The sequence below is a fragment of the Acomys russatus genome, chromosome 4 (genome assembly GCF_903995435.1).
Source record: "Acomys russatus chromosome 4, mAcoRus1.1, whole genome shotgun sequence".
Taxonomy (NCBI): Eukaryota; Metazoa; Chordata; class Mammalia; order Rodentia; family Muridae; genus Acomys; species Acomys russatus.
In genome coordinates, this window is record NC_067140.1 from 29,534,792 (window position 1) to 29,552,108 (window position 17,317).

General features: G+C 49.4%; 1 protein-coding gene across 2 annotated transcripts in view; it reads left to right on the top strand.

The window, feature by feature from the left end:
- Positions 1 to 17,317, top strand: part of Lrp4 (LDL receptor related protein 4) — a 40,594-nt gene that overhangs the window by 3,716 nt on the left and 19,561 nt on the right. The window contains exons 5-24 of one of the 2 annotated variants that reach the window (XM_051144111.1): positions 156 to 284; positions 493 to 612; positions 955 to 1,080; positions 2,055 to 2,180; positions 2,392 to 2,526; positions 3,122 to 3,247; positions 3,546 to 3,776; positions 4,694 to 4,850; positions 6,595 to 6,812; positions 6,971 to 7,147; positions 7,521 to 7,643; positions 10,817 to 11,025; positions 11,155 to 11,236; positions 12,198 to 12,303; positions 13,262 to 13,463; positions 14,303 to 14,492; positions 14,584 to 14,715; positions 16,125 to 16,265; positions 16,507 to 16,593; positions 16,700 to 16,871. In XM_051144111.1, the coding sequence (XP_051000068.1) occupies positions 156 to 284; positions 493 to 612; positions 955 to 1,080; positions 2,055 to 2,180; positions 2,392 to 2,526; positions 3,122 to 3,247; positions 3,546 to 3,776; positions 4,694 to 4,850; positions 6,595 to 6,812; positions 6,971 to 7,147; positions 7,521 to 7,643; positions 10,817 to 11,025; positions 11,155 to 11,236; positions 12,198 to 12,303; positions 13,262 to 13,463; positions 14,303 to 14,492; positions 14,584 to 14,715; positions 16,125 to 16,265; positions 16,507 to 16,593; positions 16,700 to 16,871 (2,989 nt within the window). Of the gene's footprint in view, positions 1 to 155; positions 285 to 492; positions 613 to 954; positions 1,081 to 2,054; positions 2,181 to 2,391; positions 2,527 to 3,121; positions 3,248 to 3,545; positions 3,777 to 4,693; positions 4,851 to 6,594; positions 6,813 to 6,970; positions 7,148 to 7,520; positions 7,644 to 10,816; positions 11,026 to 11,154; positions 11,237 to 12,197; positions 12,304 to 13,261; positions 13,464 to 14,302; positions 14,493 to 14,583; positions 14,716 to 16,124; positions 16,266 to 16,506; positions 16,594 to 16,699; positions 16,872 to 17,317 lie in introns of those variants that run through there. The other variant, XR_007830507.1, reaches the window with a different exon arrangement.

A 17,317-nucleotide genomic window follows, 5' to 3' on the forward strand; every position in this document is an offset into this window, starting at 1 on the left:
AATCTGTAGTACCACCACAAAAGAAACCCAGTTGCAGCTTTTTTTTTTAATTTTTATTTTTGAGGAAGATACCTTGCCTGTGCAACTTGCCCCTGGGAGGAGTCAGACCCCTCTGTCCCTAGTCACCGGGGTCTGAGGGCTGCTTTCCCTTCCAGCCTCAGCAGTACCCTCTCCTCCTTGCAATCTGGAGGAGTTCCAGTGTGCCTATGGCCGCTGCATCCTTGACATCTACCACTGTGACGGAGATGACGACTGCGGAGACTGGTCGGACGAGTCTGACTGCTGTGAGTGCTCTGGCTGGCTGGGAGGAGGGGCAGGCAGGCTGGAGGAGCTCCTTCAGTAGCAGGGCACAGGTGCCAGCTGGGGCAGGCGCTGAGGGGAGCAGTGTCCGGAGCTCGAGTGTTGGGAGGGGCAGGAGATGGGACTTTCTGTTCTTCCATAAGGCACTGTGTGCACAGGCTGGCTAGAGACAGAAGATCTTTGTTTCCCCAGCATCCCACCAGCCCTGCCGCGCTGGGGAATTCATGTGCGACAGTGGCCTGTGCATCAACGCAGGCTGGCGCTGTGATGGCGATGCAGACTGTGATGACCAGTCTGATGAACGCAACTGCAGTGAGTCGGGGATAGCATCAAAGGCAGTGGGGAATTAAGGAGAAGAGTTGGGGGGGGGGGCAGATAAAGTGTGAAGACATTAAACAACCGTACAGTTGTGTAGGTTGTACACTGTACAGAGGCAATGGATTCAAAGGGATATGGGTTGTCTTGTAGTCTGGAGATTTATAGACACACGGCAGTTTTCCAGCAGATGACAGTAGAGTGGTCTGAGGGAAGGGCCACCTGATTCATAAGGACATACCTTCTGTGACACCACTGTTAAGAAGAGTGGCCTGGGTACTTTGGGTGGTAGAGTTGAGTGAGAGGACAAGCCTTTAATTGGGCCTTTGCTTTGTCCAGCCACCTCCATGTGCACAGCTGAACAGTTTCGCTGCCAATCAGGCCGCTGTGTCCGTCTGTCCTGGCGCTGTGATGGGGAGGATGACTGTGCAGACAACAGTGATGAAGAAAACTGTGAGAACACAGGTAGAGTCTCCCAGGAGCATCCAAGATCCCTAGGCTAATGGTGGGAGTGGGAGGCAGAGGAGAAAAGTGAGCATTGTCACTGCTGTCTCAGCTGGCCAGAGGTGATGCTTCAATCCTGTTCCTCAGTGGCCTGGGCCTTCCATGCCCGTCCCAGCGAACGGGATCAAATCTAGGTGCAGGAGTAAGGGAGATGGCTCAGTGTATCAAAGCACTTGCTAAGTAAGCAAGCACCAGAACCCAAGTTCAGACCCCTGGTACCCAAGCTAAAAAGTGAGGCACGGCTCTGAGTGCCTATAACAGCAGCACTGGGAGGTAGAAGAGTCAGATCCCAGAAGCTCATTAGCCAGCCAGCCTTGCCAAAACAGCTGGCTCCTGATTCAGTGAGAAACCTTATCTGAAGGCAATACGACAGAAAATTAACAACAGAGGGAGTTACCAGATATTGGCCTCTGGCCTATTCATGCACATATACAGCCATGCGTGCACCATACATCCACACAACAAAGCCACACAGCCACACACATGCAGGTGCATTGTTGACCTGGGTCCACCACGTTCTTGAACGCAAAGTCGAGGCCGTGAGCCTTAGGAGATGCTCAAATTCTCGCTTTCACTCTGGCCTTGGGAGGAAGGGCTGCTTTCCAGACAGCAGCCTTTGTGTCTACTTCCCCTCTGTGTGAAGGACTGGCAGTCTCTCTGTGTCTGTGCCTCCTGCCACCCCACCCGCTAAACCTGGTCCTGACTATGAGGGTATGATGTTCCAATCACTCATCCGTTGTGGAATCCCAGGGAGAAAACAGACTCAGACACTCCACCAGCCTTGTCTGAGCTGTTTCCTGCCTTGGACCCCAACCCTCCCACCTTGACTCTCATCTGGCTCCGTTTTACCCTAGAAAATGACAGGCTCCTGTCCCTAGTGGACTCAAGCCCTGCCCTCCTGTGACCCGACTCTCCCCTCCTCCCTCTCTTTCTAGGAAGCCCCCAGTGCGCCTCTGACCAGTTCCTGTGCTGGAATGGGCGTTGCATTGGGCAGAGAAAGCTATGCAATGGGGTCAACGACTGTGGTGACAACAGTGACGAAAGCCCACAGCAGAACTGTCGTGAGTGTCTCTAGTGTGTGGGCCTGGCCCGTGGTTTTGTGGCTGAACCCCACCCATAGGGTTCAAAGGGAGGCCTCCCTGGGGACTCTCTCAGCTTTTGGGAGCTGTTCTTCGTGGTCCAGGTGGAATGCCAAGTTGGCTGGACGGGGGGTGTGGGGGGGTTGGGGGTGGATTCTGGGCTCCGCTCCCAACTCTGGCTTGGCTGGCACAGGGCCCCGGACGGGTGAGGAGAACTGCAATGTTAACAACGGCGGCTGTGCCCAGAAGTGTCAGATGGTGCGAGGGGCAGTGCAGTGTACCTGCCACACAGGCTACCGGCTCACAGAGGATGGGAGGACATGTCAGGGTGAGCTGGGGCCTGCACTGGGGAAAAGTCAGGGTGCTGGATGGGAGCAGCGTACAAGAAGCTGTGTGGAGCTGGGTGGTGGTGGCACACGCCTTTAATCCCAGCACTCGGGAAGCAGAGGCAGGCGGATCGCTGTGAGTTCAAGGCCAGCCTGGTCTACAAAGTGAGTCTAGGACAGCCAAGGCTACACAGAGAAACCCTGTCTCAAAAAACAAACAAACAAACAAACAAACAAATAAATAAAAGAAGCGGTGTGACATATATTGGATGGGCGCGACCTTGTTTCGTCATTGCACTAGCCCTGGGAAGTGGGGATCATTTCTCCCATTTTTGCAGACAGGGAAATGGAAATGCAGAGAGTAGGTAAGTAACTTACCCAAAGCCACACAGCTAGTAAGCAGCCGAGGTGGTGTTTGAACTCAGGTCTACACGACCTCAAATCCCTGAAGCGCTTGTTACACAGTTTCCCACCAGGCTGAGGCAGCAGGTGGGGATATGGTGATGTGACCAGGAAAGCAAACTAGGTATCTTAGGAGTGAGTTGGAGTGGGCAGATGGCAGTAGGCAGGCTTCCTGACCGTGCCTGGTATTCACAGATGTGAACGAATGCGCTGAGGAAGGGTACTGCAGCCAGGGCTGCACAAACAGCGAAGGGGCTTTCCAGTGCTGGTGTGAAGCGGGCTATGAGCTACGGCCCGACCGGCGCAGCTGCAAGGCTCTGGGTAAGGAGTGTTGGCTCTTGGCTGGGTGGGCTGAACAGAGAAAAGCCAGGGGCTCTAGGACTGAGGGATTTGCTAAGAGGTAGGTTTACTTCTGCAAGTTGCAGCCTGGCCCCCAAGTAAAAGGTGTTTGGGTTAGAGTTGGAGAGGACATTTGCTTTTATAGTATAGACGTCTGCAGCTTGGCACATGCTCTTGTGGGCGAAGGGCCCCAGCTATCAGCTGAGGGCCTGAGGCTGCGCGTGCTGATGGCTACGTGGCTCTGAAGCCCAGCGGGGTCCCGTTTCTATGCCATGTCCAGGGCCAGAGCCTGTGCTCCTGTTTGCCAATCGTATCGACATCCGGCAGGTGCTCCCGCACCGCTCCGAATACACGCTGCTGCTCAACAACCTGGAGAACGCCATTGCCCTCGACTTCCATCACCGGCGGGAGCTGGTCTTCTGGTCTGATGTCACCCTGGACCGCATCCTCCGTGCCAACCTCAATGGCAGCAGTGTAGAGGAGGTGGTGTCTACTGGGCTCGAGAGCCCAGGTAGGAAACCAAGACCCTGCGAGGAGAGCCAGGGCCAACATGGACAAAAAAGCAGGGGGAAGGGAAGGGACAAGCCGGTGTTTGCAAACTGCACAAAGCAAACCGTCTCTTCCAGTGAAACCTTGGGTGGGACTCGGATAGAGAAACCCACTGTGGAGTTGAAGGTGTTGCTCAGTTGGGAGAGTGCTTGCTTAGCATGAATGCATAAAGCCCCGGGTTAGGTCCCTCAGTACTGCATAAGCCCGATGTGGTTTTGTTTGTTTGTTTGTTTGTTTTTCGAGACAGGGTCTCTCTGTGTTAGCCTTGGCTGTCCTGGACTCACTTTGTAGACCACAGCGATCCACCCGCCTCTGCCTCCCCGAGTGCTGGGATTAAAGGTGTGCGAAAGCCTGATGTGGTGACGCCTGTAATCCCAACACTGAAGGGGTAGAAGCAGAAAGATCAGTAGTTCAAGGTCATTCCTAAATACATGTCCAGTTTAAGGCCAGGCTGAGATAACGAGACAACCCCCCCAGCCCCCCTAGCCCCCCCAACCCCCACCCCCATCCCATCTCAACAAACAAAAAGCAATAGTTAATTTGGTGACCTCAAGCTATCCTACAAGCAGGTTAAGTGACTTGGAAGTTCGTATCCAAGGCTGGAGTTAAAACTTAGTAGTGGGTCATCCTCAGCTATATGAGGAAGAAAGGCATGGCCCTGGTCAACTGCCTGGATGCCCTCGGTTCCCACTTCCCGGGAAGTACAGTACTAGCTCACCATACGGATCTGCAGTGGCTAAATAGCTGGTGCGTCTAAAATACTTACAAGGTCCTGGCCCCAGAAGCGGCTTTTGCTAAGACTTTGCTTTGTTTCCAGGACCCAGAACTGCCTAGGGTGAATCCCTAACCGCCCCCCACCCCACTGCCTTTTCTCACCAGGGGGCCTGGCTGTGGATTGGGTCCATGACAAGCTCTACTGGACTGACTCAGGGACATCGAGGATTGAGGTGGCTAATCTGGATGGGGCCCACCGGAAGGTGTTGCTGTGGCAGAACCTGGAGAAGCCCAGAGCCATTGCCCTGCACCCCATGGAGGGGTGAGTAGCTCCCTCCTGCAGCCGGGAGAGATTGTCCTCGGGATTCCTGGGCCAGACTTTGATAACCATCCTCAGAATGATGTTGACAACTTGAGCTCTGTACACAGATGGCCTTGTGTCCTGGCTCTGTAGTAAGTGGCCATGAGTGTGCAGTCGTGGGACAGATAATGTCTCCGTGCTCTCTTCAGTTATTTGGCAAATCAAAAACAATCAAAACTTTCTCTCTCTCTCTCTCTCTCTCTCTCTCTCTATATATATATATATATATATATATATATATACATACATACACACACACACACACACACACATACACACACACACACACACATACACACACACACATACACACACACACATACACACATACACACACACACACACACACACACACACATACACACACACACACACATACACACACACACACATACACACACACACATACACACACACACACATACACACACACACACACACATACACACACACAACATACACACACACACACACATACACACACACACACATACACACACACACACACACACACACACACACACATACACACACACACACACATACACACACACACACACACACACACACACACACACACACATACACACACACACACATACACACACACACACACACACACATACACACACACACACACACACACACATGTAATATGTGCAGCTGTACATACAAAGATGCATATGCACAGTAGGGGATCAGCCTGGGGTCCTGAGACCCTGATCTAAATAGATATACAAGCAAATACAACTGCTTTTATAGATGTCCTAAGATAAAACAATTCCTTTTAAATGGAATAAAATTTACAAATCAGGTAAGTTTGAATTGTTTAGTGTTTTTTTAATTAGTCCATAGAGTGGAGCTAATTAAAAATTATTATTAATTTAAAGCAGCTAGTAGGTGAGCTAATTAATATCATTAATTTGAAATAATTTTTAAAATTAATAGACAAATCTCTTAAAATGGCAATTCTTAGCCTCTGGCTTATGCACATTCCATGCCACCTATTGAGGGGATGCCTTGTAATCCTGCAATTATATGTCAATTGTTTGAGAAGTACGGTGTGTGGGAGAGGGGGCGTAAAACACAGAAGGCAGCAGAAGAGAAGGAACAGCGTGTCAACTTCACAGGTGCTAGGATTGTCATCTGTTTCATCTTCTGCTCTATTTCTAGTGCCAACTATGCTTTTCCACAGCGGATACTCAAATATATATATATGAGATAGATAAATGCTATCTTGACATTTAAATCCAGACATTTAAAAAATTATTCTGTGGAGCTGGTGGTACAGCTCAGTGGTAAAACAGTTGCCTAGCATTAGGTTCTGGGTTTAATTCTTTGGGTTCAGTCTTCAAACATTGGGGGGGGGAGCATTCAAAATTAAGTAAATTTTTTTTAAAAAGCACCTTTCAAAGCTGGGCATGGTTGTGCCCCAGTACTCAGTGAAGCAGGTGAATCTCTGAGTTTGAGGCCAGCCTGGTCTACATAGTGAGTACCAGGCTAGCCAAGGCTAGATAGTGAGACCTTGCCTCAAAAACAAATAAATAAATGAAAAGAAGGAAGGAAGGAAGGAATAGATAATAAATGAGTACAGTGCCTTCCAGGCAAGCAAGTGGAATTGGTGTGTAAAGCCTTCTCTGGATTTTATCCTAGTTGCTACTCACCTGTCCTCCACTGCCCCTCTGTTACTATCCTTTCTTCCTAGAACCATTTATTGGACAGACTGGGGCAACACCCCCCGCATCGAGGCCTCCAGCATGGATGGCTCCGGACGTCACATCATTGCTGACACTCATCTTTTCTGGCCCAATGGCCTCACCATCGACTATGCTGGACGCCGCATGTACTGGGTGGATGCTAAGCACCACGTCATCGAGAGGGCCAATCTAGATGGAAGTCACCGCAAGGCTGTCATTAGCCAGGGTGAGGTCTTTGATGTGCTCTCTTTCATCTCCTTACTTCTTCTCCAATCCTGCCCCCAGGAGCCTTGGCAGAGGGTGAGGTTTGTGTAGCTGCCAGGTCTGGGCTCAGGGGCCATGGCAGGCCACGTCTGGACTAAGGTCTTTTTGGACTGTCTCCAGGCCTCCCACATCCCTTTGCCATCACAGTGTTTGAAGACAGCTTGTATTGGACAGACTGGCACACCAAGAGCATCAATAGCGCCAACAAGTTTACCGGGAAGAACCAGGAGATCATTCGCAATAAGCTCCACTTCCCCATGGACATCCATACCTTGCACCCCCAGCGCCAGCCTGCAGGTAAAAAGAAACTTCATCAATGGAGCTAGATTTATTACCGATGATGTGGATGCTGGTGCCTCTCCAGAGTCCTCTTTGTACTTGTCAGGGATAATACTAATTCTAGTCAGGAAGGTCCAGAGCTGGCATTGACATGGACTAGTAGCTCCCTCTGCTGGACATTTAGGGTGGTACAACACCGGCCCTGGTGGCTTTACTCTTTCCATATAATTCAAAACACGGAGCTCGCGCTCACATCCGGATCACATGTCAAAATTAATGAGACAGTTCTTATCTGAAGAGAGCTCGGCCCTCCATTCCTTGACCTGGTGGGGGTCCACCTTTGTAAACTTTTAGTATTTCCTGATCATCTTGCTCTGGGCTCTTCGAGCAGGGAAAAACCGCTGTGGGGACAACAATGGAGGTTGCACTCACCTGTGTCTACCCAGTGGTCAGAACTACACCTGTGCCTGCCCCACTGGCTTCCGCAAGATCAACAGCCACGCCTGCGCCCAGAGTAAGTGGGTTTGGGGTCCGAGCCTCAGTGGAGGTACCTTGTGAGGACAGTTAGGAGGAACAGGAAGAGGAGTTGGAGGGATTACTTGGGGGTGCGGGGATAGCTGACTCAAGGGGCGCTGAGGACTGAGAACAGGCAGTGGGAGCTGGAGGCTTAGTAGCACCGCTAAGGGTATAAAACACCTGCAATGGGGCTTAGCTTTCACTTCACCAGGCAGGATGCCTTCTGTCTAGTCAGAAAGAAGGTCCAGCTATTCTAGAAAGTGGGGTGATGACTTCCAACCTCTGTACCTTTGGCCTGACCTACAGACAATTTTGTGTCGCTAGAACAGAGAACAATTAGGATCCTGGATGGTGCTCTGTGACCAACAAGTGAAAGATGATAGGATTTCCTGGTTTCCCCCAGGATCTCTAGGTTGGGTTCCTTGTAACTCTTGCAAGGCAATTTTACCTTGCAAAGTCAGCCCTAGACATCTCAGCACACAGCTGACTTTTTCTTTTTCCCTAAGGCTAGTCCCTCGAGTTGGTCAGACATAGGGCTTGGCCAATAGGAGCAGCGATAATTCCTTATGTACCCTTACTGCTGTGTAATCCATTGGCTCTTTCAAATCTAATGAAAACCAGATTGTTGGGGCTAGGGAGATGGCTCAGTTGGTAAAGTGCCCGCCGTGCTGAGTTCAAATCCCTGGCACCCAAGTAAAGGCAGGTGTGATGGTGTTTATCTGTAAACCCAGAGTTGGGTAGGTGTGGTGATGGGCAGATCCCTGAGGCTCACAGGCCAGCCAGGCTAGCCAATTAGTGAGGTTTGGGTTCTATGAGAGAGCTTGTCTCAAAGGAAATAAATAATAAGGTGAAGACCTGTAGAAGTGGCCCAGTGTTCACATACAGCATAACAATTCTGCACACCATACAGACACACACAGGCAAAAGTCAGGTTCTCGGAAAAACATCAGGTTTCACTCAAATCCACACTGAGAACTAGTTTCATACATTGTGTTTTTCCTGTGCATTCTTTTGTTTGTTTGTTTATTTTGGTGTTTTGTTTTGTTTTGTCTGAGACAGGGTTTCTCAGTGTAGCCTTGGCTGTCCTAGAACTTGCTCTGTAGACCAGACTGGCCTTGAACTCAGAGATCCACTTGCCTCTGCCTCCCACGTACTGGGATTAAAGGCATGCGCCCTACTGCCCGGGCTCCCACACATGCTTTTACACCCAGCCATTCCTGTTATTTTACTGAGATGCAAGATGCTGCCAGGCATCTTCTCCCAAAGATTTACCAAAGCTTGGACGAGGGCTTTGGTAAAGTTAGCCAGAAGCTCCTTTCTGGATAGAGAAACACACAGTCAGGTTTTCATAGCCATGGGTTTCTTGCCTGTGGATTTAATCTACTGTGGATTGAAATTTTAAAGCTGTACTGAAGATACATCACCCTTTTAAAAGAGGCACTGCATGGATGTGTGTGCACATGGGAGTCAGAGGACAACTTGAGAGAGCTCTCTTCTTCCACCATGTGGGTCCCAGAGACTGAACTCAGATCATTAGGTGTGATGGCAAGTGAGCCATCCTGGTAGCCCGCTGGGGAGATGGCTCAGCTGCTTTTTCCGAGGACCCAGATTCAGTTCCCATTTCCCACATGGTGGCTCACAACTGCCTGTAACTCTGGTTCCAGGGGATCTGGTGACATTTTCTGGCCCCCAAGAGCACTAGGCACACATGTGGTACACATATATGCACCAGGCAAAACACTCTTACAAATAAAAATAATCCAGGATTATATCTTGGATTCCAGATATAATCCAGAGACTAGAGTATATAGGATGCGCCCAGGTTATATGAAGTCCCGCCCTGTTTTATATAGGGGCCTGAAGTGTCTAGGAATTGAGCATTTGCACACAGCAGAAGCTAATTCTTCTGAAAAAGCATTCAGACAAGCCAGAGGAGGCCCAGAGGATAGAAAACCTGCTGTGGAGAGCAGTAGCCAAAGCTCCCTCTGTGGAGCAGGCCTAAGCTCAGTTCTGGAACACGGCCATTGAGCCCCGAGCAGGTTCCCTGATGTCTGTTAGCCTCAGATGCTTATTTGAAAATAGGAGCAAGGATAACATGTCCCACAAAGCACTGGTGTGAGGCATTGAACTTTTTTTTTATTAGCATGCAAAGAATTAGGTTTTCTTATGTCATCTTGCAAACAAAATTTTTTGTTGTTTCTCCTTCCCATTTCTCCTCCCTTTCCCTGCACAGCTCACGCCCCCCTGCACCCCACCCCACTCCCCCCACCACCACATGCCCTTGTACTTCTCTTGGCCTCCTTTCTGCTCTGGGGTTGTATGCCCTTCTGCCTTCCCTCCTTTCCTCAATAGCATTTCTCCCTTCCTGTGACCGCCTATCTAATTTCATAGCCTATACTCACTTAATACGTACATATAAACATTGACAGTTAGGACCCACAAATGAGGGAGAATGTGTTTCCTCGTTTTAACTTTTTAGTCTGAGTCACTTCACTTAATAATATAATACTTTCTAGGTCCATCCATTTCCCTGCAAGGTTCATAATTTTACTTTTCTTTACGGCTGAAGTAAAATTACACTGTGTGTCTATGCCAGGCGTTCAGCTTTTCTAAGCACAAACCCAGGGCCCAGCAGGGAAGGACCTAGGTGAGCAGGCATTGTTGGTTACATCTGTGAAGAGACTAGCAGATAGAAGCTTCATTCTAGACAATAGAAGAGAAGCAGGGACTCTAGCCCGGTAGCATGTCTGTAATTCCAGCACTTAGGAGGCTGAGGCAGGGGCATGGAGAGTTTGAAAAAAGTCTAGGCTCTATAGTAAGACCCTGTCTCGGGGAAACAAAAAAGCAAAAGGCCTGAAATAGAATAAGTCTCAGAAGTAGGCTGGGAGTTGGCAGTGGCCCAGCTAAGAGAAGTCAGAGGAAAAAGACTCACATGAAGCTGACAGACACCTACACAGTGGTAAAACCTGTCTCCACTGGACTCTAAAGTCCAGTTCCACCAGGATGGACTGTGCTGTGCTTAAGGGCGCCTGCAGTGTGAAGAGTAGTGGGCAAAGGGCACAGGTCCCAGGAAGTGTGATTGAACCAGGTGTCACAGAGGTGAGCACCTGTGTCTGTCACTGTTACCGGACTTAGAGCATTAAAAGAAGACCCCTCTCGGCCTTTGATCAGGTCTTGACAAGTTCCTGCTTTTTGCCCGAAGGATGGACATCCGTCGGATCAGCTTCGACACAGAGGACCTGTCCGACGATGTCATCCCACTGGCTGACGTGCGCAGTGCTGTGGCCCTTGACTGGGACTCCCGGGATGACCATGTGTACTGGACGGACGTCAGCACTGACACCATCAGCAGGGCCAAGTGGGATGGAACAGGACAGGAGGTAGGGCCCAGCATTCACCCAACCCCTCCAGGAGGGGAAGTGATCTCTAGCCCTTGCAGTTGGTGGAGTTTGGGTTCCAGAGATGGAGCGGGAAGTGCAGTGGGTGATGCAGCTCTGCTTCCTGCTCAGGTGGTGGTGGACACAAGTTTGGAGAGCCCTGCTGGCCTGGCAATTGATTGGGTCACCAACAAGCTCTACTGGACAGATGCAGGTATGTGGAGAAGTGTGGCCTGGGTGCCTTGAGTCTTCTGAGTCCACGTATGTGAGTTTAGTATTGCAACTTCTTCTGTGCTATAGTTGATGCTTTAAATGTTTTGAGGCATTTTGGACAATGAAAGTACGACCTGTAGTGTTTGTTTGTTTGTTTTCATGAACGTCTGAGGGTAGAGGCTTCGGGGACATTTAAAGGGAGGGATTTAAAGGAACCCGCAAAATGTGGTTTCTGGAACCACAGCATCAGCATGTCCTGAGAAGCTGGGAGCAATTCAGATCCTGAACCCCCAGACTTACTCAAAATCTTGAGGAAATCTTTTAAAGATTTGTTTATGTGTATGTGTGTGCCTGCATGTATGTCTGTATACCAGGTGTGTACAGACACCCACGGAGACCAGAAGAGGGTGTCAGATCCCCTGGAACTGGAGTTACAGGCAGTCTTGGGCCACCCCCTGTGGGTGTTGAGAATTGAACCTGGGTCCTCTGCGAGAGCAGCCGGCACATTTAACCCCTGAGCCATCACTCCTGCCCCAGGAATCTGCATTTTAACACGCTCTTCTTGTTTTTTGTTTTGTGTGTGTGTGTGTGTGTGTGTGTGTGTGTGTGTGCACTGAAATCTGAGAATCCATGCCTTGAGTCACAAGACAGAGCGGGTTTCCTAGGTTCAGAACTTCTTCTCATAGTTTCAGTCACTAAATATCCATTGTGTATTCACCACAGACTCGCAGCCGAGCATTTACTGAATACAAAGCCCTGTGCTAGGCAGGGCTTCCGGAAGAAGGAATGAAGAAGACTGGATTTTTGTTTTGTTGTTGTTTTGGTTTTTGGTTTTGTCTTTTGAAGACAGGATTTCTCTGTGTAGCCTTGGCTGTCCTGAATTCAATTTGTAGACCAAGCTGGCCTCGAACTCACAGAGATCTGCCTGTTGATTTTTTTTTTTTCCCCTTATTCCTTGGTAGGTACAGACCGAATTGAAGTGGCCAACACAGATGGTAGCATGAGGACAGTGCTCATCTGGGAGAACCTTGATCGCCCTCGGGACATCGTGGTAGAACCCATGGGCGGGTACGTACTGTCCCTCTTGAGCTCCAACTCCCTCAAGAGCTGGGTATAAGGGGAGTATGGAGATTAGGGGAAAGGGACAGATGCATGAATGTGCTAAAGGACAGAGAAGGGATGTGAAATCCCTGTCTCCTCTCTAGCAAAGGAACCTTTTAAATTTTAAGTTTTCTTTAAAAAGACTTTTGGTTGTTGTTTGCTTATAAAAGCAACTTCAGTACTAAAGGATATTAAATTTGTAAGAAGTGAAATTTCCTTCAACATAATTATTGTTAACAATTCAGGGTATATCTTTCTAAAATATATTTTGCTCTAAAAGCCTACAAATATTGGTGGTGGTGGTGGTGGTGGCAGTGGCAGTGGCAGATGTGGCAACACTGGTGGCAGCAGTTTGGGTTTATAAAAGTGACATTGTTTTGGAGCTAAATAAGTACCTGCCATCTACCACTCATGAGGGAGAAGTGAGAGGATCAGGAGCTCAGGGTCATCCTTGGCCACTTAGCAAGACCAGCTACTTTGGGATATTTCTTTTTTTCCTTCTGTTTGGCTATATATCTTTCATAGCTTTCTCATTTGAGTATATAGTCCTGCCTTGCTCTTCTTCATAGTTACATAGGAGTCTGTAAACTTACGTGCCATAATTATTTAATACATGCAGTCAAGAGGACATTTATTTTTGCTGGGTGTGGTGGTACATGAGAGCCCAGCCTCCTTCCCATTTTCTCTGGAATACCTTTTGATCTTGATTGAAGATATAAGGCCTCAGGGACAGCTCCAAACCCAGGCTTGGGCTGGACAGGAAGCTGGGATAGCTACTGTAGGCAGAACTCCTAGCATCCTTTTCCATGCTGTGGATTGAACACTAGACTCCACATACGCTAAGAAGCACTCTACCAGTAAAGCACACTGAAAGCCCCCACTGGGTACTAACTGGAAGTCTAAGAACCCCCTTGCTTACATCCAGGTACATGTATTGGACTGACTGGGGTGCAAGTCCCAAGATTGAACGAGCTGGCATGGATGCCTCCAGACGCCAAGTCATCATCTCTTCCAATCTGACGTGGCCTAACGGATTAGCAATTGACTATGGGTCCCAGCGGCTGTACTGGGCTGATGCTGGCATGAAGACTATTGAATTTGCTGGGCTGGATGGCAGCAAGAGGAAGGTAAAGGTGGCACTAAAGCCTCTTCCACAGCTCTGAGAGCCGACAGGAGCTAGGGGCCCCCAGAGGTACGGGGACCAGCATGGCACAGGTGCCATTTCTCTAAGGCTGTAGCCTCAGGGGACACAGGGCTTTTGCTTGATGGTTCAAATAAACTAGGAATTAGGGTGGACTGTAGACTGGGTGCACACAGGGAAGCCTTCCTAACATCCATCACAACTAACAATAATTAGCCATCTATTGTGCACCAGGCTGATGACTGAGCTCTGGCTTTTTTGCCATTGTTTATTCTGTTACAATTTCCAACTTTCAGAAAAATTGCAAGAGTATAAGAGGAATAATATTTTGCCATATTTTCTATACCATTCTAATTTTCTCTCTTTCTCCCTCTCCCTCTCTCCCTCCTTCCCTCCCTCTTTCTCCACAAGGATACACACATATACATATATGCATACAACTATTTTTCTAAATCATCTGAGATAATATTAAAGATATTTTGCCATACTTCCAATTTTTTCCCCCAACACATATTTCTGTTTTTGTTTGTTTTTGTTTTTTGAGACAGGGTTTCTCTGTGTAGCCTTGGCTGATATCTATCTTGATTTCTTGGTCAAGGTGGTGTCCACTGTAAAGCTGCTTTTTTTGTGGGTGTGTGACTTTGAGCCAAGATGCACTGGCACTATGTAATGATATTTTCCACACAGCCCTTAGGTAGATGCTCACACACTCTGGGACACACAAGCTGAGAGAGACGAGCTCTAGGTCAAGGTCAAAGGAAGTTGCTCTTGAGCTCTGGCCTGGTCCCTGTACCATTTCCTGATACAAGTATTGGGGCCTTCCAGGTACTAATTGGAAGTCAGCTCCCCCACCCCTTTGGGCTGACTCTGTATGGACAGCGCATCTATTGGACTGACTGGCAGACCAAAAGTATACAAAGCGCTGACCGGCTGACTGGGCTAGACCGGGAGACCCTGCAGGAGAACCTGGAGAATCTCATGGACATCCATGTCTTCCACCGCCAGAGGCCTCCAGGTGAGCAGCTGTCAGCTTGCTGCTGCTGGCTTCTCCCTCAGCCCTCTTAGATGCCAGCCTGCCCCACTGACAGCTCCCCCTCCCCACACAGTGAGAACGCCATGTGCTGTGGAGAACGGCGGCTGCAGCCATTTGTGTCTCAGGTCCCCAAATACAAGCGGCTTCAGCTGCACCTGCCCCACCGGTATCAACTTGCTGCGTGATGGGAAGACATGCTCACCAGGTGAGTCAAAGCGGCCTGTTTGGGTAGAAAGGGGCTGTGCCTCCTCTGCGGGAACTCTCCACTGTGGTCAGAGACCTGTGAGTGGAAGCTTGGAGCAGTGAGAGCTTTTAGGAGAAGGGGGAGGTGGGAGCGGGGCAGACAGGAGAGAGACCTGGTTCTGCTGTTTCTCACGGTCCTCTCAGACATTGAAAAGACTGTCCTGTCGCAACCATTTCACCTGTTACCAAAAAAATACAATACGGCGATTTGTTTAGAGCAAGACACTCCACTTCTTTCTGCAGAAACTTGGTAAAAACAAATATGGAAATGTATCCTATTTACAATGGAATGGGACCCTCCCTTTCTTAGATGTGCCACTTCTGGGAGCACAGGACCGTTGTGTCATTCTTGTGGGAGGGTCCCAGAAGTAGGACCTGGCTACTCAGATGTTAGGGGTTTAATTCCTCCTAAGGACACTGTGTGATAGGCTGCATTTGAACTCTAACCTCCCAAAGAATGTGAAGGCCTCTCAGCTGGTGAATGAAGCTTTCTGGGGCCCTTTTACCAGGTTTCTTTGTTTTGGGGGTTTTGTTTGTTTGGTTTGGTTTGGTTTTTTTGTTTGTTTGTTTGTTTGTTTTTGTTTTTTTAAGACAGGGTTTCTCTGTGTAGCCTTGGCTGTCCTGCCTGGACTTGCTTTGTAAACCAGGCTGGCCTCGAACTCAGAGATCTGCCTACCTCTGCCTCCCCAAGTGCTGGGGTTACAGGTGTGCACCAGTGCACCTAGCTACCACTTTACTTAAGCATGGGGCTAAAGAGGTCCTTCCAAGAGGTCTGCTGCTATAATACGTCTTTGTTCCACTTCTGTTTAATTTCATGTGTATGTGTGTGGAAGTCAGAGGATAACTTGAGGTAGTCTGTTTCCTCCTTCCACCATATGGGTCCTGGGGACTGAACTCAGGTCGTCAGGCTAGGGGGTAAGCGCCTTCACCTACTGAGTCATCTTGCCAGCTCTCCATCTGTAGAATAAATGAAGAGGTGAGCTGAGCATGGCCATACCCACCTGTGACCCAGCATTTGTTGGGGATTAGGAGTTGAAGACCCCTTTCATCTATATAGTGAGGTTGAGGCCAGCCTAGGCCATATGAGATCTACCCCCCTCCCCGCCAAAGGAGGTACCATTTATGCATATGCGTGAAGCCTACCACTCAGTACCTTATGCATGTAAATTCCTTTAATTCTTATAGTCATCCTGTAAGTATCCCCCATTGAATAGAACAGCAAAGTGAGGCTTAAATAATTTCAGGTTTGCCTACATCCGTACAACCAGACCAATAGCATCAGGCCCCGGGCTTCAATTTGCCTGCCTCCAAATCCTCTTAGTGTCTCTGCTAGAGTGACTGTCCTCCTTCCTTCTCTCTCCACCTGGGCAGGCATGAACAGTTTCCTCATCTTCGCCAGGAGGATTGACGTACGCACGGTCTCCTTGGACATCCCTTACTTTGCTGACGTGGTGGTCCCCATCAACATGAGCATGAAGAACACCATCGCCATCGGAGTGGACCCTCTGGAAGGTCTGTGTGACCCTTCTTCCCACTTGTATTTCTGTACCTGATCAAAGGCCATTGCTGTCCTTTCTCTGTTTCACCTTCGCTCTTTCTATCTTTGCCAAAAGCTGTCTTGCTATGACTTGCCTGCTCGTCCATCGATTTCTCCTGTTAGGGACGACAGGGCTCTTGTCTCAGGCTCTGAATCACTTGTGGGTGTGACTGTGGGCAGGCAGGACGTGGGCTGAGTCAAGCCTTTCCCTCTCAGGAAAAGTGTACTGGTCTGATAGCACGCTGCACAGGATCAGCCGTGCCAGCCTGGATGGCTCACAGCATGAGGACATCATCACTACAGGTGCGCCTTCTCCCCCAACCCAAGGGCCACCTGTCTGGCTAAAGAGCTGGGGAATACCTCATCTGCCTTAAGGCAGGAGTCAGCGTGCTCTTCCGACACCCTGCAGGTCTGCAGACCACAGATGGACTTGCGGTGGATGCCATCGGCCGGAAAGTGTACTGGACAGACACGGGAACGAATCGGATTGAAGTTGGCAACCTGGATGGGTCTATGCGGAAAGTGTTGGTGTGGCAGAACCTTGACAGTCCCCGGGCCATTGTGCTTTATCACGAAATGGGGTGAGAGGTAGCTTTATCACTCTGCATAGCTGACTGGACCAAGCTGAGTTCAGACTATGGATAAGTGAAGGTGCACAGTGGAAAATGTCTTACAGGAGCGCCATGAACCATGGAGGGCCCTGTAGACTAAGCCCTGACCCAGGACTGTCCCGCTCCCTTGCGACACACTGTTCACTGTGTCAGCGTAGGGCAGAGCTTAAAAAAAAAAAAATGAGCCTTGCCATCAGAGGGCAGGATTCAGGGCTGGGGAGATTCGCCAGGTAGAGTAATGGGCTTGCCACACAAGCATGCAGACCTGAGTTTAGAATCCCAGTACCCACATAAAAAGGCAGACACAGTGATATGTGCCTATGCTCCTCGTACTGGGGAGGCAGAAACAGGAGAACCCCTGGGAGCTTGCTGAATCAGTGAAAAAATAAGGTAGAAAGAGAGTGAGGACCCACCTC